Below are 26,527 nucleotides of genomic sequence, written 5' to 3'. Positions count from 1 at the left end.
AAAATGATGTTCAATGGCTCCCACCAACTGTAACAAAATAGCTTCTTGGGAATAATTTGAGTGAGTGGTATATCTCTTCCTGCTCCTTCCAGCTTAATCTTTCATCCACCATAATGGCAGATGATCTGATAAGCTATTTTTATGGCATATCATGAGTGGGGCTTACACTATTCAAAGATATTGTGCCATTTGAGTGATAACATTTTTAAAAAGTTGCAACAAATAAAAAAATTGTTCAAAATACAGAATACAAAATAATTGCTCAGGCAATTGCCATTTCACAGACAAAGGCATCCTTTGCTACTAGCATTGCTTAAAACACTGATCTGATATGAAAATGAGAACAACGAACATGAATAAAACATGGAGGAAGTGTTTTTCTCTATGTCTTCATCTTTAGACATACTGTACACAAAGGTGCACTTGCTGCAGTGTTTGGACCCATCTGCAGTGAATGATGTGATTACTCATCGTGAGTGTTCCTCCTGTGTTGGAACAGAATCATAAACAAATGCGTGAGTCATGATGAGGACGTGAGCAATGCTAATTACTTTCGTGCAACTTTCAGAATTAATTGCTATATTAAGAGAAATGGAGGATTCAGTCTACAGTGCTCTTTGTAATTGAGTGTGGAATTACAAGAGGGCGATTCTGAATGAGAACTTTAGCTCCCCACGCTTAGACAGAGATTCTCAACTATCAATCATCAGCCGAAGCCGAATAACGTAATTGAGTTTAAGCCCTTAACCTATTTATCCTTCATCAGCATCAGATTCTAGCCTAAGATTTACAAGGAGTGAAGCCTACACAGACATGTAGCTGGTGACAGTAATTTGACAGATTTGATTTCTCATTCTTCATCCTAAAATGTAAAATTAGCACCAAGCAGGAAGGACTTTTTTCCCCATAACTCTGGTAATAAGTATTCTTACTCAGTGTAAAAGTCACTATACAGTTTATAAAGTATGTGTAAAGAGAAAGTAACCGATGGCCTTTTCATTTCAAGTGATATATGGTTCCAGGGCATGATATACAGTATGCTTCCAGAGCAGTCATAGGATGTATGCTTGTCTTAAATTCCCACAGATGCTTGAGAATTTACTGCAGTAATTGCTGATATGTAATAAATGTTTGTATTGGTATGCTGCATCTTTTAAAGAGAGAGAGCCCCCCCCCCCCCCCCCCCTTAATGATGAATTAAAAAGGCAAAACATTTACACACTGTTTAATTTCCACTGGCACATTGACATAGATTTATGAGTCCATAAATATGCACATATGAGTGCATATTTATACATACTGCATTTACAATGCAAGTGCATAGATTTATTTGATGCAAGTGGTCTGATAGTACAGCTTTGGCAGTCGAGTGTATTGTATCCCCTACTTACTTTCCCCTTGTCCAGGGCCACTCAGTCTTAGGGAGTTTTTCACAGAGGCAGTTGCGCTGTCCTTAAGGTCAAAGAGAGATGTCAAGAACACGATTGCAATCAGCCAGAGGAGTGTGATGACATGCTTTGAAAAAGCAATATGTGTCTATGAAGGCAGGTGAAATCTCAGGAAGGGCAGATTCCTCCCCGATAAGGCCCTCTTTCCTCCAGATTCCCCTTCCCCATGCAGCCTCTTATCTGGACCCTTCCTTGAGATGCACGAGTGATGAAATCCAAAACCTAGACAGCAGGCCAGCACGCCTGTGCACTCACTCGCTTTTTTCTCCCTTTCTGTCACTATGAAAACGAGGTATTGATCTAAGAATTGCATCTACAAATTACAAAGATGGCCTCTGAGCTATTCCCTTGGAGGAATTTAATGTTTATGTATTGTATAATGTGGCCTTTCATATTTGTTTAGTTGATGCTATTGCTTTAAGAATTTTTAAGCTGTAGAGGTTTTTGACAAGAGCCATCTGTTTTTTTGACCATATATGATGTTTTTGTGTGTTATGACTAATACACAAATACCACTTTACCACTCTATGCTCAGTTTGACACAGTTGCACATGCTGCGGATCCTTTAAATGACCTTTATTGGGATCTGTTTTCCAAATCTGCTTTGTCCAGCAGAAACAGTGCCTCAGTGCTATCTTATGGATTACAGCATATAAATGAAAAACTGATCAATATCCTAGTTGTTAGGGGCAATTACTGCTGGTCCTTTGTAAGTAGCAACGGGCAAATTAATTCTGGTAATAATTGCTGGTCCTCTGTAACTAGTAATGTACATTTACAGTACCAAGAGTTTAACAATGTTGATGTACAAGGTACATGCTGATGTGAGTCCTTGCAGTGGACTGATTGAGTTTGAGTTTTACTTTTAGCAAGCCTCTTATCAGGTGTAATACTGTGGTTAGTCAAGTCATCTTAGTTAAATAAGTAGACGGAAGTGGATAAATAAATAGATAGATAGATAGATAGATAGATAGAAGGTCCCAGTTGATGAGAGGATGAAAGCCAATAGATAGACAGATAAAAAGTGCTCGTAATAGACAGAGATATAGTAGTCAGTCACTTACTTCCAGTCCAATTACAGCTCCTTGTACGCCCCAACACACATACACACACACACACACACAAACACACGTGGGATGAGACCTGGTCTCTCCTCACTCAGCCTGCTGTTGCCTGACCTCCTTCTGTAATTCTGACTTTGCTTCCTGACCTTTTCATGTTCATTCCCCCCATATTCCTACCCATTCATCATCCTTCCCCCTCAGCGGAGTCAGTCACACCTCGCAACAATCAACACAGGCATCTGCCAAATTAGAGAGCTACCCGGAGAAGTGGCCTCGCCATCACTTGGTCGGTCACTTTGAGGGCCTCTCAAGCATACATCTTACATCTCTCATTTCTTGAATTTCCTCTTGGGGATCAATAAAGTATCTATCTATCTATCTATCTTATCTATATTTTGTTTTGTAAGAATATATATTGTCATATCAGGTGCATTTGACTTAAGTGGTATTACATGTGCCCTCTCTGTAAAAGATTATAGAAAGGGAGAAAGGTCTGGCTATTGAACTAGCAAGAACTCCCTGGTAATTTGTTCCACTGAACGTCTGTACAGATTGCTGTCTGTCTGTGTTTTTACTCTGATGAATGCGTATACTTTAAGACAGCAAAGCACAACATTTGTTTGTGGTGTGCTGGTTGTAGGAGAGAAAAAGGGAGAGAGAGAGAAAAAGAGTGAGAGTGTGTGTGTGTGTATATATATATATGTGTGTGTGTGTGTGTGTGTGTGTGTGTGTGTGTGTGTGTGTGTGTGTTTGTATGTCAGTGTGTGTTTAAATGGCAACCTGCTGGAGCTGTGAGGATTCTATTAATCATGTTGCCGAGCTTAATAGTCTCAGATTGTCTCCTTGTGGGTGGGGACTGTTGGTGGTGGTGGGGTACTTGAGAAAAAACAAATCAATGTTTTCTTACAAGGCCAGAACTGATACCATGAGATGTATTCCAAAGATCAGTTCCTATTAAATCCTTTAGTGTTTAAGTACAGCTTTCTCTGGAATGTAATTTCCACACTACGGTTCTTAGCATTATATACTCTCTTTCCACCATGAAATCAACCTGTTTTTAGGGCTTGATAAAACCTCATGTCAGACATCATTATGTAGTTGTTTATTGTCCTCAAACAATGATGTTTACACACAAAATGTCATTACATATATGGTATAGGTGTGCTGCATCTTTTTGTGACATTGTGGCATTTATTGCAACTTAAAAAGTGCTTTATAAAGGCCTTGAAGAGCGTTAATGTCAAACACAGTAGTACTCACTCATTTTCCGCACACCTTGCAGGACGCCACTGTGAAGCCGAGGTCGACGAGTGCGACTCCAACCCTTGCCGGCAAAATGGCACCTGCACCGACTTGGTGGGGTCTTACCAGTGCACCTGTCCCCCAGGTACCGTATCCTCTCCGCATGTGAAAGATCCTCCCAGGCGCACTTGATTGGGCCCCTCACAGCTTACCGCCACAGTGCCAAGCCCATCCCAGCCGAGCCTAACCCCCCCACCCCCCTCTCTCTGCTGACTGACTGACAGACGAACAGATCAGTCATCTTCCCTGCCAGTGCTCATTAGTGCGGTAGGATTGTGTCAATATTGTGTTATGGAATACTCCCCCATCAGACACCATTGTAATAATATGATTCGCCTGTAATTGTTGATTCTCCTCGACCAGCTGAGGCAGCATTAGCATTCACTGATGCAACCTGAAAGTCCCACCCAGGAGATTGGCGTGCTCCTGGCAGGCTTGCAAATGCAGTTTTCACTGCCAGCTGCTCCCAGCCGTCCAATGAGTGCATGGCACAGAGTCCCAGTGCCCCCTCCCATCCACCACCACCACCACCTACACGCGCACACGCGCGCACACACACACACACACACACACACACACACACACACACACACACACACACACACACACACACACACATATACCCTAGCCTCTCCTAAGCCATTCAGGAACACACAGTGCAGAGGAGTGAGAAGGGATAGAATCTCTGTTGGCTTCTTATTGAACAAAGAAACTAATAATGTCAAGTTGGTCTGTCATACACACACACACACACACACACACACACACACACACATACACACACACGTGGGATTAGACATGCATTTTTTGTATTGTAAGGGTGGAAAAAATTCTCCCAAAGGCATGTAGAGGTTTAAAGAAAAGGCCTCTTCAGGGGTCCTCTCTTTAATGGATGGCCTTCTATGGAAAATGGCTTTGTAAAGAATTAAAGGTTAATTGCTGTACTGTATGGTAAGCTAAAAGGTATTTCAGGTTCTTGAGAACATACGTGGGCCGCCACCAACAGGACTGCAGCAAATCCACTTATCTACAGTGTAAACCTCTCAGGCGCCTGTTTTTTTTTCTCCCACTGCGATTCCTCGGTTGTCACAGTTTATGGCAGTGGCTGATGTTGATTTCCCACATTCCACCCCCCTGCAGGATTTTTCGGAACGAATTGCGAGATGGATGTAGATGCCTGCGCTCTCCCAAATGCCACGTGTCCCTCGAAGACGGTGTGTTTGGATTTACCTGATGGGTTCAGGTACACGTGTCGCACGCCGTGTCCCCAACACATACAGGTGCGTCAGCAGTTCCTTTTGGGCCAGAAGTGAAACGACTGAGTGAAGAGGGTTTGGGAATGCACAGTGCTTACAGCTGAGCATGGGAGCAAACATGTTGATGTATTAATCTGGCTTTCTTTGTAATTGCCCCTCTAAAAGGTTTGAAATGTAACCATTAATCAGTATGTGGTGGTTTTGTATGCTAATGAGTCCCATTAACAGATTGTCCCGAGTAGTGCAGCAGCCATCACCCCCCTCCCCCAACCCCCCCGTCTGAAAACATCTGGTTTAAAAAGATTGCATTCCTCCCGTAAACGATCATATGGTCCCGTCTCCCGACTGTGTTTACCTTGCGTTGATGAATGTTGCGTTGAAGGCGCTTCAAGGGCTTCATGTCTCAAACAGCGAGACAGCAGGGGAAAGAAATTGTTCTGCCACATTTTGTGAGGTATGTGTGTGTGTGTGTGTGGGGGGGGGGGGGGGGGGGGGGGGGGTAGTAGGGAGTGACTGTATTGTGCGGTGTGGAAAGGACTTGATGAAATATAATTGTTATTCATCACTCTCTCAATGTGAAACGCAGTGCACTTGCCACAGTCTTTCACATTCATGAATCCTGTCTTCTAATCCACAATTAGTGGGTTTTTTTGTCTGTGTGCATATGGATGTGGAATAGGACTACTTATGGTGGTTTATGGTCTGTAGTGAATTTATGTCATGAATTTATATTGTCACATGTTTTTCTTCCAGCCCTGTGCCAATGGAGGCCGTTGTATTCTTAACAATGCTACCAGCTACAGTTGTGTTTGTCCACCGGGGTGGACAGGCCACAACTGCCTCATCGACATCAACGACTGCAACCAGCACTGGTGTCAGAATGGAGCCACATGTGTCGACAAGGTCAATGGCTACAGGTAAAAACCTTGAGTTCAACGACCTCTTAATAACCTTGAATGACATGTAGGTTCCCACTGGACTACAGCACAGTTGATTGTTGTTGTTTTTTCAGTGGTGAGGTAAAATCCCTTTTGAAATTGAATTATGAATGTTGAGTGGTAACGTCAGCAGTTTAAAGTTAAGACACTGGTCAAAGAATTGTTCATTTGGTAACTGGTTGTTGTAGCTGTAGTGGAGGATAGACAGTGGTATGTAATGCACTTAGGTAAACATCTAAAGTTTCACAAAATCAGTAATAACAAAGTCACAATTATGCTGTATATTTAAATAACTATTGCTGTAGGTGGTCACTATGATTTCATTATGATTTCTAGAAGTTTCTATATGGGTTTCTGGTTAAAACAGTTGCCTAAAATCTCTCCATTATTAGACATGTGCTTATGTTGTGATTGTGGATGATGGCAAACCACTAGACAAAAAAGTCTAAAGTTACATAGTTGAAAGGCCATGATCTTTTGTTAGCATATTAACATTAACATAACATGTCATGAACATTTCATGTTCCTTACATCACCAGCTGTCGTTGTCCTCCTGGATACACGGGCCCTTACTGCGGAGTGGACATTGACTATTGTGTTGGGCATCAGTGTTCGGAGCATGGCACCTGTCTGGACCAGGAGCAGAACTACACCTGCCGATGCCAACCAGGGTATGAGGGCGCGCACTGTGAGATGCGGGTGAACCAGTGTAGAAGCTCACCCTGCATCAATGGAGCCACCTGCATTGAAACGGCACACGGGTACCAGTGCCTGTGTGCTCCAGGTTTTGAAGGTAGGTTGGTTTGTCTAGCACATGTTAAAGTAGATATCTGGCCTTGTTGTACGGTAGCCCTGAAGTGCCAAACACAACAGAGTAACGGAAAACACAACGGCAAATAAAAAAAACACAATGACAAAACAGAAAGCACAACGGCAAATAAAAAAAAAACACGAAAACTAAACGGAAAACACAACGGCAAATTCAGGAGGACAGTGAAGAATGACAGGAAGAGAGTGGGAGAGAGAGAGATGGGATGCGGTAAGGAAATGACCATGAGTCGGTTTTGATCCCGAGTCCTCGTGGGCACATGGACCCGAATGTGGCATGGACACTGCAGCCACCTGCACCGCAGTGCCCCACGTCTAGTGCATGTTAACTAGCACGTCTCTGTTACCAATCTGTAATTGGTGATTTACGAAGATTGGTCATTCTGGATAAACATTTTAAAATGTATACGTATGCAAGTATTGCAAGTACTGTGTGCAAGTATTTTTTGCTTCATTCAGTGAATGCCTTGCCTTGTCTTTTCTATTCAGTTACATAACAAACATATACACTGTTGCATATGTTGAGCGAGAAGTGAAGTATATGTGATATATTGATAAATAGTGACACCAGAGACACCGATGCCATATGTATACCATACCTTTCCATATGTTTGGTTGGCATTTCATTTCATATAGATACTCCTTCTATCATATCAATGTCAGAGTGTATTTTTATATTCAATCAGAACATAGTCCCGGGGGATAGCAATATCATTGCGGATGGGAAGGTGATGACAATGATAGTCAGTATTTCTTAGAGTGAACAGCCTGTACAGGATTCCATTGTGACTAGCCGCGCATCCTTTAATGCTCAATGGCTGCTTTTGCCAGATGTGCAAACATGGATACAGATGGATTTCTCAAACAACTGTGGCAGCCGCAACAGCTGTGTCATCAGGACTGATATTGTCTTCCGACTCTTTCAAGTGCCTTTAATTATACTTTGAAACACGCTGTCTTTGTAATGACATTTATATATTGTAGATCATCTTGTCTAGGCCCTCAATCAAAAACGGTTTCAGGCAAAATCCTTACACAAGTCAAATGCTAAGTTTTAAGTCATGCAAATTTGACTGTACATCTGATGACTGTATTTGGGCTAGTTAAGTGACAGGAGGCAAGTGAGGGAGAGAGGTGGGGGAGGGACTTGGAAAAGTGTCACAGGTTGGAATTTGACCCCAGGTGACCGTGGGCACTTGAACTTGTATGTGGTTGGGACTGATGGTCCATTTTGATACCACAGATGAATGAAGACCCCCAGCCAGACAATGGTAGGAAAATCAGGAACAGAGTTGTATTTACCCTTATCTCTTCAGACAAAGATATACTCAGGAATCGTACAGTAACAGGACGAAAATGTAACCGCCATGTCATGTGGAAAAGCACATCACAGCTGACTTCGTTGAAGTATTCTATCCAACAACAATTCTGACTGTAAACATAAGAACACTTAATAAGAAACATAAATAAGAAACATAAGGACATAAACTACTTGAACATGAATTTTAATTTCAATACTCTCATGCTGGTGCTTATACCACAGCTCCCCCAAATAGATGCCTAATTTCTAATACATTTTAAATATTTGTTACAGGAAAGACCTGCTCAGAAAATGTGAATGACTGCTGGTCTAGGCCCTGCTTGAACGGAGGCTCTTGCAAGGACCTCACCAATGGCTATGTGTGTTTTTGTACTTTTGGTAAGTACACCACCATGTAATATTACCCTCCGATACCATTGAATGTGTTGTCTTAGAAAAGGAGTCAGTTACTGCTTATTTATGCATCAGATGTGCTAGCATACCTTATTGAGGGAAGGGGGTCTCCACCGATCCAAATGCAGATATGTATATATCACTTCATCTAAGCAAACATGCTCCGCGGAGTCTCAATAACGTCCTAATAACATCAAGGCCAATGAGGACATGGATATGAAGAGCACATCAGTGTAAATTCTCCCTCAGCTCCCTCTTCACAGACTCATACGCCCTGCTGAGAAAATGCAGACTACCGCCATCGGTAGTAAAACTTCCATTATTGCGATGATTTCGACGGTGGACTGAGGACTGAGGTGTTTGTAATCTTTTTAGCCCCCCCCCCTCCCATCTCCGCAATTCAATCAGATAAGTGATGTGAGATGTTTACCTCCGAGAGAGAACAAATGTAACACAAAAAAGGTTACAGGGGATGCTAACCCAATTTTCACAATCATACTTCAGCATATCTTATAACGCCGCCATGGCAGCTTCGGAAAGGGCCAAGATGGGTTGTATTTTGTGGATTTCCTGGCAAGGGCAAAACTTATTTAAACGTCAGTGGGTAATCAGGATGACATACTGTGGCCTATGGGCGCTTGTATGAGCCTGTCCAAATGGATCTTGTCTTTTTCCTAATGAAAATTACTGAGAGGAAAGCCAAGTGCCAGTTAGTCATTTGGATGGACGCTGTTTGACAGTGTAGTAAGAGGCTGGGCCTGACGAAATAGGATTCAAGTAAGAAGTTTGCTATCAAGGAACATATTTTTTTGCCGTGGAATTATAAAAAGAAATTTTTAATTTTATTTAATCTCTGATGGGATATATGTAGTCTGGAGTCATTTAAAAGAGCTGGATCATTTGCCATAATATTTTATACCTTCCCTAAAAATGATCTTGCAATCAGTGCAAATACTTTGATATTAGTCCATCTCCATGATGCTTTCATATATATGTAACGTCTGCATTCCCAGGTAGTATGTTTGCATTTGAGTGCATCTTGAGGTACTGAAACAGTAAAAAACAGATGTAAAACACTGAAACTAGTGTAAGGGCATGTAAGGATATCTGCACTCCCTAGTATGGCTGAAACAGCCTCTACAGTGCGGAAGCATGCAATTCTCATTCCAAAAATGTGCTTTATATTACTATATATTATGTTGCTGTATATTACAAATGTTTCCATTATAAAAGAACACACTACAGCATGCAAATTAGAGCATGGATTCATCATATGCAGAAATACATCTGATGACGTTTGAGTGCCTTGATCGTGGCACTTGCAGGGCGAGCAGTAATTTAAACGCTCAGCTCTATGCAGCCTTGAATGAAGGTGTGAGCACACTGGTTCAATCGCAGCAGCATTGTCCTGATTGCTGGTACTGACTGGACACTCCGAGAGCAGTTCGTGACAACTTTGAGTAGATCACTAGCCGAGATGATGGATGAATGTGTCAGATTCATCAATTACACTCGGCTGGCTTCTTGTGTGCACTCTGGCTGCGACGCTCACTTGTCAGTCTCCCACAGCAAGAGCTGCGCGTCTCAGCATCATGGTCACGGGTGTCCAGCCTCTCTGACGACCCCCGCGATACGAAACGAAAAGCCGTGGCTGTTGATGAACACAACACCCATCAGTCTGTCACTCATGAATTTGATGTGGAATTTTTTGCTGCAGACCGGTGATAGCCCACCTTTGTAATCCACTCCTTACAAAGTTAGTTCAAGACGGGCCAAGATCTGTCAAGCGCACCTAAGGTTTTTGTTTGTGTGTGTGTGTGTGTGTATGTTTGTGTGTTTGTTGTTGTGGTTGTTGGAATGGATGGAGGTCTCTTGTGTGCTCCAGAGCAAATCAGTAATGTGTATGCAAGGGACTGGTTGCCTCCCTCCTCAGCGCTCTTCACTAGCGCTAGGTTAACCTCGCACGCAGACACAATTGTATGCAGCATGTCAATTCATTGAAGTCATCCACAGTGATTGCCTTTGTCTCATTGTGTTTTAATTATCTTCTCTCAAGTGTTTTCCCCTCAGGCTCACAACACTGATAAATATAAATACTTGTTGAACGAGCATCACATTGTGTGTGTGAGTTTGAGTGTGTGTGTGTGTGTATGTGCTGTCACTCTTTCTGTATTTCTCAGTGTGTGTGTGTGTGTGTGTGCGTGCAGAATCATATGTATAATATTTTTTAATGAGTTTCTACATAGGTAACGCAATCTTCAGTGCTCAAATGTAGCGCTCTCTCACACGGCATTGATGGATGAGCTAGAAAATGTTTTGCTTGCAGCCGTTTTCATCATAAAAGGATATGTGCACCATTCTGTCCTTCCTGTGCTTTCAAAGCCAAAGCTCTCAAATAATGGTCATTGGTGGCAACTGAAAACCATGTAACGTTGGTATTGTCATGTGAACAATGGATGCCTTAAACAAGATGAAGGAATACAATACGCCACCGTTTCTAAGAAGGTGCAAAACTTTCTCTTCTGCAAGTGATTAAAATGTGTCAATAAATTAGTTCATTTGTAACCTTAGTCTTTTGTCTGACACCTACTCATTCCTAGTCAGTATTGTTAAATCATTCTTTTAACAGTACTTCTCTTTGGAGCTTTTTATTGGCAATGGTGTGCACCATGGTGCTCCAGCCTCAGTAGCCTCTATAGCTAGTAATTGTGTTCCCCTGTTATTATATGAATCATACATGGTCTGTTCAGGGACCGAGGGGGGGAACCAGGAAAGATTTCTTGCCCTGACCACTGGCGTTTCATCTTGCCCGAGGCCGAAAAGGAAGTAGGATTTGGTGGGCATCAATAGACGAGCGCCACAGAAATGCCCCTGAATAGTAGCGCTGTTAATGAATTCATACCTCTGTACCCATCTCAATGGGTTTTGTGTGCATTCCTTCAGCATGCCCCCTGAATGTAGTTTATGAGGCCTCATCTGTTCCCAGCAGGCCATTGTGATATTAACAGGGAAAATTTAATATATAACCGCACTTTCCCTGCAGGACTGATGTGTGTGTCTAAATTAATTTTTTTGTTGGATACATTCGGCGAGAGTGTTAAAATTTCCTCCGGTGTGGTACTTTGGGCCAAGAGAAAATAACTCAGTGATGCCCACGTGTTGGGAAGGGTCCCATTTGGAAATGCCTGCTCTCTAAGTGTGACATTCCTTCATGCAACATTAACCTGAGAGTGAATTGCATGCACAATTGGCTATTAAATACCGCTTCCATACTTTGTTGGAGGCAGTAGATGTCCATTAACGATCCAGGGCAACATACAAGGTGGTTTTAGAGGGGGTTGGTGGATGCCAGTGCCAGTGGATGAATGCAGATTACTGAGGGCACTTTTTCATCTTCATTTGGCAAATTCTTTGTCAATCTTTATGTGCTCCTTTATAAGGGCTGACTTGCGTGACACAAACTGTCAGTCAGACAGCCACTCTGTAAATAAGCTGTGTTTGTGTGTGTGTGTGTGTGTGTGTGTGTGTGTGTGTGTGTGTGTGTGTGTGTGTGTGTGTGTGTGTGTGTGTGTGTGTGTGTGTTGCTTCTTCATGTATGTGTTGTGTTGGGGTTTGTGCCGGGGTCCTCTCTTGCGTCAAGATGAGACACAAACTGTCAGTCAGGCAGCCACTTGGTAAATAACAGCACTGTCTGTGTGTAACATGTATGTTGCTTCTCAATGTATGTGTTTAGGTGTGTGTGTGTGGAGCGGGGTCCTCTCTTGCTTCAAATTTACAACACCACAGCATGTCAAAGACTCAATCATGGCTGAACACAAGGCTGGGTAACATTTATTAGGGTTGTAATTTCTTCAATTATTAAACACCATCCATTGCAAGGGCTTATTTACAACGGGTATTGATCCCATATTAGATACTGTGGGGTGGCCGTGTTTTATTTATAACAAAGGTTATCGACGCGGTCATCTATCAGTGACATGTAGACTGCTGCATCTGCTCCGCCAGACAAATGCGATATAGATCACTCTGGCAAGATGGGTCTTTTTAGCCAGTGATTCAGCCTATTAGCATACTGGGCAGCAGGTAGACTGCCAGAGAAAGAATCAGTGCCTTCATAAATCTGCGGCAGAAAAGGGTGTCTTTACCTAATAAAACATGGCATTTCCAAATGTGGCTTTACGGTCTGTCTCGCGAATCTCAGGTTTATGAGACCAGCTAACAAGGTTCGGGGAGAGAATTTGTCAAAGTGGAGGGAGGAGAAAAAGTTTTGTCATATAAAATATTTTCTTTATGGTCTGAGTGGTTTGAAATGCTAGATCAGTGGTCCCCAAACTACGGCCCGCCACCTCATTTTGGGTGGCCCCCCAAAACATGTCCGTGGTATATAGCATCTGGCCCGCACGGGAGTACGACATTGTCAAACTATAACCTCCGTAATTTCCCCCATTCATTCTCTATGGCAAGTCTAATAACACATGTAATACTCTAAGTTCACACATTTTGAATAAAATATACTTTTGGGACTCCCTGCTAATACTTTTAGGAGTGCTTAAGTCTTTTTATTAGTATCATTTCATTTCATTTCAAATTGCAGTAGCCTATGATTAAATGTAATGGAATATTCAACTAAGGTAGACTGTTGTTGTTCACAGTTCTAAGCTATTTATGGTTACTGATATACTCCGAGTCTCTGGCCCTCTCTTAGAGCCAGGCATAATGAGCTGGCCCTCAGAAGAAAAAGTTTGAAGACCACTGTGCTAGATACTGTAGATGCATTTTTGTGCCTGTATGTCTCTCTGTCATTTAAAACTGTGTCTGTTGGTTTGTTGCAGGGTTCCAGGGGAAAGACTGTTCTGTGGACATTGACCTCTGCAGCCTAGATTTGTGTCAGGAGCATACATTAAAATGTATTGAGACGGAGGATGGAAACAATGTCACTTGTATCTGTGAGAAAGGTAAGTTTTAGTGTGTTTTAACACCAGTTTTTGAGCTATCATAGAGTTGCCAGGCATTGCATCCTTTGCAGTCTCATTAAGTCTTGTCTTAAATGTTTCTTTCTTACACCAGAGAAAAAATAGAATACAAAACCAAATAAAATGGCAAATACTTTATAGCAGAGCCTGTGATGTGATGATCAATCATTAGCAACTATTGAGGCCTGTTTACATCTTTTACTTGAGGACACATTCCATATGAGATTTGGGCTAAAATGTATTTCAATCACAAACACATTTGTATACCTAATGACACATTTAGGTACAACCATTTGAAGCAGATATGCTAAGCAGCAACTTTAAAATATGATTACAGTTGTTTTTAAATGCTGAATCCGAAGATCACTGAGCTATATCAATAATGCAAAGAGCAACTTTCCAAATGAAAACATCATCTACAGATGAGTGATTGTGTCATGGTGGCATGTGTAGCCTTATCAATAACCAGCACTTCATTAGTCTATGCGCACTTATTCTCGACATGCGTCAGAATGAAGGATTGTTAGCAATCCCCTATGCAAATGAAACCTTAGCGGTCCTTAGCGTGATGCTTAGCTCATTCCCCAAGGACAAGTCTGACACTGCAGTACCAGAATGCCTTTCATGGGTCTTGCTGATGTGTAAGGCTGGATTCTTGTACAAATAATGAATCTGTAAGAAGCCACGACTTTCAGGAGTACCCTTTGTCACATGTTCAGCCAAGCCACACCCTCCACCTGTCTTACCTAAATGACAGGAGACGACTACACGTATAGACATTCTCTCTGTATAATTACCCCTAGCTTACTAGCTCTTTTAGACCACAGAAAAAAGAGTGTCTGTCAGAATGTGGATTGGTGCTCGAGTGCCTGAAACTGTAATGTAAGACCAGGCGGAACTGACAGAGGCCTCCTCTGCATGATGCAGTTGGATGCAGATTTATGCAAAGGAGTAACGATGCTTAGAGCCATTGTAAAACCACTCAGGAGTGCACAATGAGGGGGGCTATCCACAGCCGCCGTTAGGCAAATTCACGTCTATGACTTCATCACTGCGGCACCGGTTTGTATGTACTGCTTTAATGGAGGCCATTGTCATTGCTATATTGCTGCCTGAATGCCTTGAGCTGTGTGGTATATGACCTGTGTATGATCAATGAAATTAAGCCTGGCAACCTGTCAATTCTTTATATTTTGTACATACAGTGTTTTTTTATTATCTGTTGATACAACAGATACAGCTGTCAACATCACATATATTCCCATAACAACATAGGAACTATACGCCCACTCATCCCTGCCCACACACAAGATTTGAAACAAATATCAACACAGCATCGTCAGTTTCCCTTCAACAAAAGATCACATATTCAGGCTATTTCCATGTGCGACTTATTCATTTTTTCTTGTTTAGAAAGTTCAAGAAAAAGCATGTGTAGTAAGGCATTCAGTAAGGGTGATGTTATTTCTTCCATATACTGTACTTGTCTGTGCATTGTTCAGTTGCTTTACATGTGCCATGTGACATGTATCTCTCTATATCTGCACATGTGTCTGTGCAGTTAGTGTTTTAAATCACCAGCCCACTATGCGGCTATGACGGGCTGTGCTGTGATCAGTATGGGTTATGTTGACCTTGGATTGACTTGTCACCTGGATGAGTGATGAAGTTCATTCAACATCAAATCAAAACTTGATATGTAATTTGAAATATGTTTGTCAACGACCTTTTTTCCATGACCAAGAGGAGACAAAGATGAGACAACACAACACAAACTACACTCAAAAATATGACACTTCATACACACAAAAATATGACACAACGTCATGTTGTGGAGAGGATCCCTGCAGACTAAACTAATTATTTGTACCTTTGTAAGTGTAAAGAAAGGGTATAACCACCATCTTGCTAGGACTCGTCACACAGAAGAAAGGATTTCAAAACATAACCTTTGGTTTTGGGAAACACTGATCAACAATTTTTCACAATTTTTTATCTATCAAACAAGAAATCGACTAATTGAGAAAATCATCAGCAGATTAACCGACTATGAAAATAATCGTTAGTTGCAGCCCATAATAGTGTACATTACATACAACCACAGATTCATCAGCCATGTTCAGCCACCAGCCTGTAATGGCCGATCCTCCCCTGCAGCTTGTTTCAGTGGCTCTGTTGATTCCCCTCTCCTGCTTTGTGTGCCACTTTGAGTGGACATCCAGATGCCCTTGCCCACAGCGGGTGGAATTTATAGTTAATTAAGCGAATTGGTGCACATCCTCTGAATCCCTGTCCTTCGCTGATGCTTATGATAGTGATGGTTGACATCATCATCGCAATGATGTTATTGGTGGTGAATGTGATGGAGGCCGATGGTGGTGATGATGATGATGGCGATGATGAAGTTTATGATGATGGCTATCATAATGATGATGGTGTTTCTCTTGGAAATTATAAGTATGGCAGTCTGCCTAGGAACAGTTAATCTTAACGTATTCAGGGCTGTATTTGAGGAGCAAAGTGAAATAATTAGCCCTGACTATATCAGAGCACAGTTTGAAATTCACAATGAGGAGATGAAACATGCGCTCTGAATAATTGCTCATTGCATATGCAAGGCCCATGGGCATATATGTTTTCCTAAGATATATTCATTGCCCTATATTTTGTAAGAACTCACTGTGATAATTCAATTTAAGTGTAAATATACATGGCCATTTTCTATGTCACATTAAGGCCACGCGCAGAACACATTGATCTTAGACCCCACTGGCACCTGAGAGCTCTAAATTCCCATAAGCGTGTCAGTTTGACCAGGTTAACATAACTAGACATACAGTATGCACCACCAGACAGACCATGCTGTAATAATATGCATGTAACATGTACAGTAACGTTTGCATTGGTTAGCCATCCCATGGGCCTAGGAACAGACCTCAGAATGACTTTGTTGGGATATACTGTAGCCTGTATGAAAAATGAATGCATTTCTCTTTTCTGATTTCACTGTGATATGGGTAGTAGTACACAGAGAGGTGTGTAGGAGTACAGAGAGTGTGTGTGTGTGTGTGTGTGTGTGTGTGTGTGTGTGTGTGTGTGTGTGTGTGTGTGTGTGTGTGTGTGTGTGTGTGTGTGTGTGTGTGTGTGTGTGTGTGCATCAAGGGATGCTAGTGTGCTTGTCTGTCATCTACTTGCTTTGTTGTGGTTTGTGCACACTCATGCTTGCGTTCTCTCTCTCTCTCTTTCTCTTTCTCTCTCTCTCTCTCTCTCTCTCTCTCTCTCTCCATGTGTATGTGTGCCTTCTGACTGGCATTGAGGCATTGAGTGCAGAAATGGTATTTGGCTTTGATGTGGGCCATCGCTGGATTTGTCACTGGCCTGTTTAATGTAATAAATCAGAGAGGCAATGACTGACTCTTATTAAACATGATTAAATGATCCACTGGGTTGTGGCAGCGTGTGCCCAGCTAGCTCTCTGAATCAATAACAGCTTTGTAAAGCTGCTTTTGAATGGGGAAACAAAGTCATACAAATCCTAATTGGCTGTGGGATTAGACTAACCAAAGGGACTGCCGTAATGATCCTTCTCGTCTCGTGCAGGCTTTGCCGGCCCGTTCTGTGAGGTGAATCAAAACGATTGCGGATCGATGCCGTGCCAAAACGGCGCTGTGTGTGTGGACGGCGTCGACACATATCGGTGTTTCTGCCCCGAGGGTAAGTCAGCTGCCCAATTCCACAACTTTCACTGCCAGACCGTCCTAGCACATGAGCTCATGTCATTAGTCTCAGTTTTATATTGATGGTGAAGTATGCAGTATGTTGTATGTCCACATCAGATATTGATATTGAGTTGTTGAATTTCTTAAAGGTGCTCTAGGCGATGCCTCACGTTTTTTAAGCTAAAACATTTGATGTCACTTACTGCAAACCTAACCAACCAATAGCTGTCTGTGTCCTGAAAACACTAAAAAAAATGTGATTTCTGTGGACAGCCCAGGCTCCAAAAACGGCAACAAAAGCAACCTGGGCAAACCTAGCCCATAAAAACATAACAAACTGTTCCAGCAAATCACAGACGAGATGCACGTTTAGGAGAGTTTCAATTGCATGGGAGCAGCACAGGAGGGAGGAAGAGGAAGTAGCGAGCTAACTCAACAGCAGTGACGTTACCCGGCCCGCCAATCTGATTCTATGCTATGATAATTTAGTTTAAAACTAATTGTCAATTAGGAGTGTATTAAAAAAGTAACATTAAATAACTCAGGCTTCATCTGAACCGAATCTTTAATGCCTTCATTCATGAGAAACACCATTACCTCCCTGTTTCTCTGTCTCACAGTCACGTGACAGACTTTCCAAATATAACCTTTCGGCTTCAGAGTTTAGATGTGAAATAAAGGTTTTAGCATAGCGATCCGATCAATACATCTCACCAAACATGGAACAGCATATTACTGGACTGGTCATGTAGGCTACAGTACCTGTTCAATACAGCATCTTGGCCTGAGGAAGTATGTAGGTAAAGCTCATGTCCAGGTGATACAATATATTGCCAACAAAACTGCTAGCTTGTCATTTAAATGGCCTCTGTTATGAAGTATTTTTTCAAACAGGAAAATATGGCATTCTACTTGGGGTGGTCTCAAACAGCAAAGTCCAACAGACACTGCTTAAAAATATTACATCTTCACAGTTGGTATTGAATGGTGTTTTGAATATTCTGACAGATGAGCTGATAAAAAGGATAATAAAATAGTAATAAAATAGTAATTTTAAAATGTTGATGATTTGCCATAATAATTTGAAATGCTGATGTTGATATGCCATAATATTTTGAGTGTAGTGTATATGGTCACATTTAAACACAAATGGGCAGATGGAGCACTCAGACCTGCCTGGCATTTTTAGATTCCTCCTCACACTACAAGGGGAATAGTATTGATTAACCACAGGCAGCTCTCTGTAGTTACATTTTCGGTCTGTATTTACAAACATCTCTCTCATTCGGGTCCTGTAAAACCTTCCTCATCGTTAAATGACTAATTCATATCGTAAATTACTTGGAGTCATTTATACCATTAAGTTGGGTGGAGAAATAAATCCCTGCAATTTTGCCAATGATTTCTTGGCTCAGTCGATGTCCTACCTGTGAGACGTAGCTCTGATTAAACCTTGATTGCGGACGGGGGTTGTTATGCATTATTAATGAACTTGGGATAATTGTCAAATTTTATGACATGGGGAGAGATGGAAATTGGTTCCATGGTCAGTTTGAGGAATGATGAGAATTCGCCCTGCACCGATGCCGCTGATAGCCCAGCATTAGTCATGGCCTTCCTGCAGTCTGGGCCTGTGACAGTGCTAATGATAGTCATTTTGTAGCGTGACCATGCAGTGGAATACGTTTATGGGAGCATAAAATGTCAGAAATTTGAGTGTGGCACTCTCCTTCACTTCGCAGTGTTAACCTTTTTTATCTTGTTAAATCGGAGTCGACTAATACAGTAAGTCAGCGGCTGACGTTGTGCTGCATGGCGCCTTTCATTATGCAATAAGAGCGACATTTAGTAAACAAGTTTGTGTTGTGATGCATTTTTTCTCAGCTAGTGTATTTGCAATAGTCGGGCAGGACAGTGTATTTTAAGTTAGTTATCTGCCGATTGCTTCATTATAGTGGAAAAACTGCCTTGTTTGATGTTTCTAATATCGGTGCTTTAATCATCATTTATTGTAGGTTTTAAGGGTGACTCCTGTGAAATTAACTATAATGAATGTGACTATGGATTTTGCACCAACAATTCCACCTGTGTTGACCTGCCTGGGGATTATACCTGCATTTGCCCACAGGGATTTACAGGTATGCTCAATCACAGGTTTTTATGCCACTCCTGTTTGACATATAATTTCAACCATATCGCTGGTTTTAAATTCAAGCACACTTTAAATATATTGTACATTGCTACAGTGTGAAATACCCTGTTTATAAGCTTTTAAATTGTCCCCTCAAGGTAATGCTTTGTAAGGTAAATATTTAAAACTCTCAACAACAGGGCGATTATGAGGGAATGATCCCTTCTGAGATCGAAGAGACAGCTGGGAATTACACATTTGCATTTTATTGGGATTCGTGAAATATAGAGCTTAATACATACATTATGATGTTTAGCAGGATGTGACCTCCATTTACAATTCCTCAAAGACCTTATACAGCTGCATAATTGTGTTGGTATGTTTTTCACACGGTAATTAAAGAAAATAATTCTCAAGACCGACTTTATTGGGAATATTTACTGAATGTGGTGAACTCCAGTAAACCGGTTTATTGTACCAGCTAAGTGCATTCAAGGTTCGGCAACTTTTGCTGGCGTGAATGGTGGCTTGAACTCCCCCCTGCATTCATGCCGTGCCCTTATATGGCGTGCGCAGTAGTGCCATATGGACGGGTGATTGAGACGGGATCACTTTTTGCCTGTCATTTGCTTTGCCTGTGCCTCCACACCCCCCCGCCGTTCCCACGCGTGCCCCCTCGCCCCTGCTCTTTGCTGAGCGCCTCTGTTGTGTTTGTGTAGTCCTAATGCATAAAACACATCAGTGGCTGAGAGGCCTGGCGCTGGGAGCCAGGCAGCTGGTGTGACAGATGACACGCACGCAAGCGAGGGAGGTCTCAGGCCCCTCGCCGTGAGAGCGCTCATAACCACTTCCACCTCTCCAGCGCACACACACCCCCGCGCGCCCCCAACACCCCAACCCCGTCATCGCTGTCTTGTGGCAGCATCATCACCCCAGCCAGGGGAATGCGGGCGGTTGAAGAGTCGGGTTGTGGTGGCAAAGGGGGGTACAGGCTGTTCCAGAGCAGTGGAGCTTCACACCTTGTGCTATGAGACACTCTTTTGTATAGACTGTATGGCTGTCTATTGCTGAAAGGACATGTAAGAACAGCTGCAAAATAGAACTGTGTTTGGGCTTGGTAATTAGCTGGAATCCTTTTGATGATTAAAAAGCTGGGAATTATTGCTGAAAACAGCCAAAAATATCCCTCTTTTCTTTTAGTTGAAGGACAGTTACCCTGCCTGTGACACTTAAATATATTAACCAAGCGAGTTCCGTTTCTTCTGCTGCTGTTCATGATGCCCACGCCAACTTTACAACTGCTTGCATATACAGTATGCAGAAGTCCATTAAATTTTATGGCTCCTCATCCCCTTAAATTACTCCCGAGTGAATCAGTGTCCTTTATGTCATGCAGTTTCTTCGAGTTCTTTTCTTCAGCCGACGCAGGCGTGCATTCTGTTCAGTCTCTTGTCAGACTAGATTGAGACTGGGGGTAATGCTTAAGGATAATCCTTCATACAGTATGATCTGTATTCATCAGCTTCTTAAGGGATATTTACACATTTTAGAGCTCATGTTCACAGAAATTGCCCATGAGACACAGAGTTCTGTGAAGTGTAATACTGTGCTTTTGCTCAACTTCTTAAGAAGAACAGATTCTAGCATTTTTTAAGCACATAGAGTTGCTTAGCATTAATACAGAGTTTGGTTCCAAAACGCTATATCTCCGATTTTAAAAATGTAAGGCTATTTAATTGTGTATTTCAGGTAATATCAATTCAATTTCAGTTGTGGTGTTTCGATTGAGTAAAGATAAATTCAATAACAATACCCAAGTACAGTTCTACTGAAATTACTACGAAGACAAAATGTAAAAAAAATCATTTCATTAAAATGGTGGATATAGCGTTTTGGCACCAAACTCTTCATTCACTTCATAACAGGGGGCTAGCAGATACTATAGAGTAGACGTCCCATGATACCATATTGTATTTTATTTTCATCTATTCTATTCTTTATTAAAAAATGCTCTTCAATCTGAATATGACATGGCTGACTATAAATAGGTTGTATCAGGTTATGACAATGTATATAGCCAAGACATATCTGCAGTGGTGTGTAAGACTGAAGAGGGTATAGCAAGCAGCAGTCTGTGTAAACTCTTGCACTTAGCAAATTTTGCTTTTATGATAATCCATTATGTTTTCACTCTTCCATGACATGACAGGGTTTTTACAGTGGCCTGTCCTTGCCTGATGGCACTGCCATCACTGTGACAAATGGCATGTCACACACATATTGGCCCTGAGACTCTTCCTTGGCATGAGCACTGATGCCAGTAACTCTTCTACCTCACACAATGCCTAAAGTAACCACAGTGGCATTTTCTTTCCAGGTAAAAACTGCTCCGTCGCGATTCCTAATTGTGAGAGGGTGTGTCCAAGCAATGCCACCTGCAGCGCCACTCAAGGTGACTTTCACTACACGTGCCCACAAGGTTGCAACTCGTTTCCTCATCTCATCATCATTCAATTCTAGTGCTGTTTTGGAATTGTTTACTTGACAGCCTGTATGCTGACCTTCATTAACCTAATACATTTGTTTATCGCTCTGGGTTAGCCAAGGTTGGTTCAACAATAACACTGAAATATTTCTGGAGATGTTTTGATGTTGAATTGTAGATGCCAGTAGAGATAATCCCATTTTCCTTTCTTGTAAGCAAAAAATAAATAAATAACTGTTTAGCTCTTTACTAATCCATGAGGTTCCCCTGCTGTGTGGGACCGTGTTCCTAGTTTTTTTTTTTTAAAAGTCTGCTCAAAAGATCTATTTAGGCCATAATTTGTTAGTATTGATATTGATTTACCATAGTGCATTTGTTTTGAACAAAAACATTTCACAAGTTTATTGTTTTCATATCAGTGAGAAAAAATACTAGAGGACATGAATTAACTTGGTCCTTGCACACCCTGGATGGTTGGCTTTGAAATAGGAAGTTTTATTAGTTTCGGCTTGCACTTTCTTGGAGTTAGATAAATAATTAGCTAAATTCCTGGTGAGGTGCGCGTAGGTTTGCAGTTCACCCCTGGTTTATGTGGGAGAAATAATGGTAAGTGTGGAGAAAAGGAGTGTTTGCCGCTGTTCAGTGCCATGCTGTGCCGCGTTGCAGAAAACACAGCAGAGCCGCAGAGCACACTGCACCACACCACACTTCAATCATCTCTTTGATCCCGACTCATTCAGGCTTGGGAGGCAAGGGCTGCTTGGAGCCGGCGGGGGAGTGTGTGTCCAATCCGTGCGGGGCCGCGGGGACCAGCGCCTGCGTGGAGCAGGTGAGAGGCTTCAAGTGCGTGTGTCGCCACGGCTACACGGGGAGGCTGTGCGAAACGCCCATAAGCCACTGCGTCTACGGGTTGTGTCAACACGGATCAAAGTGTGTGGATCTCCGCGGAGGCTTTACATGTGAATGTCTCCCTGGTAAGCTCCCCACCACCCCTGTGCATATGATGTGAAGGACAGGAAGTGTCTGCTGCTTAATGAAGCCCATAATATTCATGTGTTGTGAATGGACTGGCGACTGAGCAGATGCTTATGCCTCGAGGTAGTCATTCAGTCCAAACCCCACAGAAAAGTCGACCTCACATTCAGTCAAAGGCCCTCATGCATTTTCCAGTTCTGTTTTTACATAGGCCGAAAGAGTAAGCCAGCACATATGTAATCCCGGATGCAATTGTGTCATGCCTTTTTAGTCTACATGAATCTAGAAAAATTGAATGGCAAAGACTTTGCTTTTCCTCTTGGATTACCCAAGGTTTGATTTCCCAAGGTTTAGTTTTTCTCTTGATTCCTTCTCAGGTCTGACCGGGAGATTCTGTGAAGTAAACATCGATGATTGTGCCGACAATCCATGCGGTGTCCTCAGCTTCTGCAAGGATGCTCTCAATGGCTACAATTGTTTTTGTGCACCCGGGTTTATAGGTAAGTGAGCAAAAAGAACAGCAGACAAGCAAGAAGTAGCTCTCTCAACCCTCTCAACCCCGCCTCTGTGTTCTCCTGTACCCTTTCCAGTAATTGCAAAGATATTACACCTCTCTTTGCCTTTTTTCCCCCCAATGCCAAAGATTGCGGCCTCGGCCAGACCACGCTATTGTAAAACATTTATTTACTCTCCGCTTATCAGATGAAATTTCCATTACACTCGCCGGTCCTCGGTCCTCGCTCCCGACCTCGTCCTCCGACGCCCCTCTGACCACCTCGTTTGCCCCTTCCTCCTTCTCCCCACATCATTAAGTGTTCTTATTCTCTTTCCCCACCCTACCCCCCACCATCCCCCAACACATACACACACCCACACACCACCCTCACCCCCGTCAGTGCAACTACCTCTCCTTCACTCTTAATGATGCTCACCACCTCTCTCCTCTTGTTGTTCTGAGGCAATAACTGTGAGATTGAGGTGAACGAGTGCCTGAGCCAGCCCTGTCTGAACGGAGGCACCTGCTCGGACGAGCTCAACGGCTTCAGCTGCCGCTGTCCGTACGGAGTCACAGGTACACACACACCTCCTGCTGCTGCTGCTGGGGTCCTAGTGGGCAGATCAATACCAAGCGCATGTCATGGAGATAGGTATTGGTGGTGCTCAAATGAGTAGCCAGCAAGATATGAAGCCAAAAAGGCTGTTGAATGTTCTTTTAGAAGTTTTTGTATTGAAGGTTTTTCGTGCATTGATTGCTGGCTCTAAAGTACCTTCAGCCTCATAGCCACATAGCATCGACTAGAAGCATTGAATCTAACTGAAAAGGACACCCGGCATGTGTGTACTGTATGCTGAATTAAATTTTAAAGGCTGCTTGATGTGATGTGAATCGAAAATATGGCATCTCTCCAGTAAGAATACAGTATCAGTCTTTGAAATGTTGTGTGTGCAGTACATGCTGTGTGAAACAGTAGATCACAGTAGAACATTTCAAAGAGTTGTGTTTGTTTGTAAGGAAAAAAGCACACAAACATGCTCTACAAACTTTTACAATTCTTTGAAGAAGATATCGTTGGCAATCCCAATTCAACATGTTTTACTGCTTGCCTCTAGGTGACCTGTGTGAAATCAGCGATGATGAGTGTCAGCCGTCACCATGCCAACACAACGGGACCTGCATTGACCTTGCGTTTGGCTATAAGTGCCTCTGCCTCCCGGGCTTCACAGGTAAGCAGCTGGCATGTCAACTCATCTGATCTCTCTCACACACACACACACACACACACACACACACACATACACACATACACACACACACGTATAGCAGGCAGACTTTTATTCTCCCTTACTTGGCAGATCACTATGCCGCACACACTGCTAGCGTAGAGCGATGCTATCAGTCAAGTGAAGGGAAGATAAGAGTCTCTGCTGCTGAACCTCAGATGCTAGCAGTTCCTGCACTGCTGCTCCTTTGGTGGCCAGTCTCCCTGTTCGATCTGCTGTGCATGCACAAATTTAATTGGCAGGAGGTATTGTCGGGCTCCTTGGAAGCTTTCTAATTGGTTGATACAGTCAGACCGAGCTGAAAATTTTAATCGCCGATTACAGAAGCAATTAGAATCCTAGAGGCTCTAATAGTTTGTATGTCTTTCAATGATCAGATTGTAGAAAAAAAAAAAAAGTTGCACATGTATTTAAAGAAATTGCTTACAGCAGTTTTTAAACTGCTTTTTTACAACCTGGCTTAAGAAGTCCTGCCACTGGCATAGCACCATGCTTCAACCATTATAGCTACAGGTATTGCTTTTACTTGTCACAAAAGGTAATTTAGCGGCTACTATGCAACTAGTTGCTCTCTACTAATTCTTTATTTTCTCTGCCATGTATGTGTTTGTTTTCTTACTCCACAGGCTCAGAGTGCGAGCTGGACATTGACGAGTGTGCCTCGTCCCCATGCAAGAACGGAGCCACTTGCATTGACCAGCCTGGTAATTACTCCTGCCAATGTGTGGCTCCATTTAAAGGTAATGAACAGTGAGGGAGTGGAGGCGAAAAGCAAAGTTAATTAACTTCACAAAGCATTCCTCTCACCTGTCTGAACTCATTCCTCCGGCCGCACCACACCGGAACGTCTTTATTTTACACACAAAAGTGCCAAAAACAATGGTGTGTGTGTGTGTGTGTGTGTGTGTGTGTGTGTGTGTCCAATGTCCCTTTGACTTGAGAAACGGATCCGATCCTGTGTTTGTAGAATCTCAGCAGGAGTGGAAGAGAATGGGGGGTGTAGTAGAAAGGAACTGAAGAGCTCAAGGGCATGTTTTGCAGGAATGAGAAATGCACTTTAAACAAATAATTGCTCATGAAACAGGGGGGATTTAAATCAGGTGCATTGTAAAACAGCACTCATCCTGATTGCCATCATTAGTGGGACTGATTGGAAAGGTCAGAAAAGAAGCATTTTACCAGCTCACCCATGATCACAAACATGGTATGGCATAATTGCACCCAAGGCTGCCATGGCCCGGTCTTATTTAGAATAGGTTAGCCACAAAACCTTCCACTTACAGATGAAAACAGCTTTTGCAGTAGTCAAGGGAACGTGATCAACAGATTGAATTAGATTTGAATAATGTAGCTTCTGTTTGCATAATTACACAAAGATGACAGGTTATAGTACATAAAACTTGTTTAGCTTGTTAAATCCTCCCAAACATTTAGTTAGGCTATTTGAATAAGTGTATTGTTATCATAGAAGCAGGCAAGTTAGGCCTCAGTGCATCAGCAAAATGTCTTGAACACAGCTTTTAAACGACACCAAACACCTACCTTGTAGGCATCCGCTTTGGCCACTTGCTCAACTATGTTATTTTGCTCAAAACTGGTCAAGTAGTGTGACAACTGACACACTTTGACAAGAATAGTGTGTTACTTTGCCGCTACATGGTCAGAAATCAAACGATGACAATCCAGCAGCTGGTGAAGTAGTCATGGCTATATGGTCATATAGCCACTGCCTTGTTGAAATTGGTCAACATTTCTTTCCATGTGTGTTTTTATAGCTATTGTGCTGACAGAAAATATATGAGCATGTAGGTGTGTGGGGGCGTTGTGGTAAAAATGTTTAGTTTTAGTGTTGCCAGCGGTTACGAGCTTGTGACACTTAAGGTTATATGGTGGAATTTGGTGTGAAAAAACA

General features: G+C 42.4%; 1 protein-coding gene across 1 annotated transcript in view; it reads left to right on the top strand.

Annotated features, from left to right (window-relative positions):
• eys (eyes shut homolog) overlaps positions 1-26,527 on the top strand; it is a 212,863-nt gene that overhangs the window by 23,957 nt on the left and 162,379 nt on the right. Inside the window, 14 exon segments of the mRNA XM_042065147.1 lie at positions 3,795-3,899; positions 4,955-5,094; positions 5,824-5,987; positions 6,548-6,801; positions 8,431-8,535; positions 13,383-13,505; positions 17,124-17,237; positions 19,258-19,380; positions 21,751-21,825; positions 22,599-22,832; positions 23,211-23,333; positions 23,792-23,905; positions 24,445-24,558; positions 25,242-25,355. Of these exon segments, the coding sequence (XP_041921081.1) occupies positions 3,795-3,899; positions 4,955-5,094; positions 5,824-5,987; positions 6,548-6,801; positions 8,431-8,535; positions 13,383-13,505; positions 17,124-17,237; positions 19,258-19,380; positions 21,751-21,825; positions 22,599-22,832; positions 23,211-23,333; positions 23,792-23,905; positions 24,445-24,558; positions 25,242-25,355 (1,902 nt within the window).

This window comes from Alosa sapidissima, chromosome 16, assembly GCF_018492685.1.
Source record: "Alosa sapidissima isolate fAloSap1 chromosome 16, fAloSap1.pri, whole genome shotgun sequence".
Classification (NCBI taxonomy): Eukaryota; Metazoa; Chordata; class Actinopteri; order Clupeiformes; family Clupeidae; genus Alosa; species Alosa sapidissima.
This window is presented reverse-complemented; position numbering and strand designations above follow the sequence as displayed.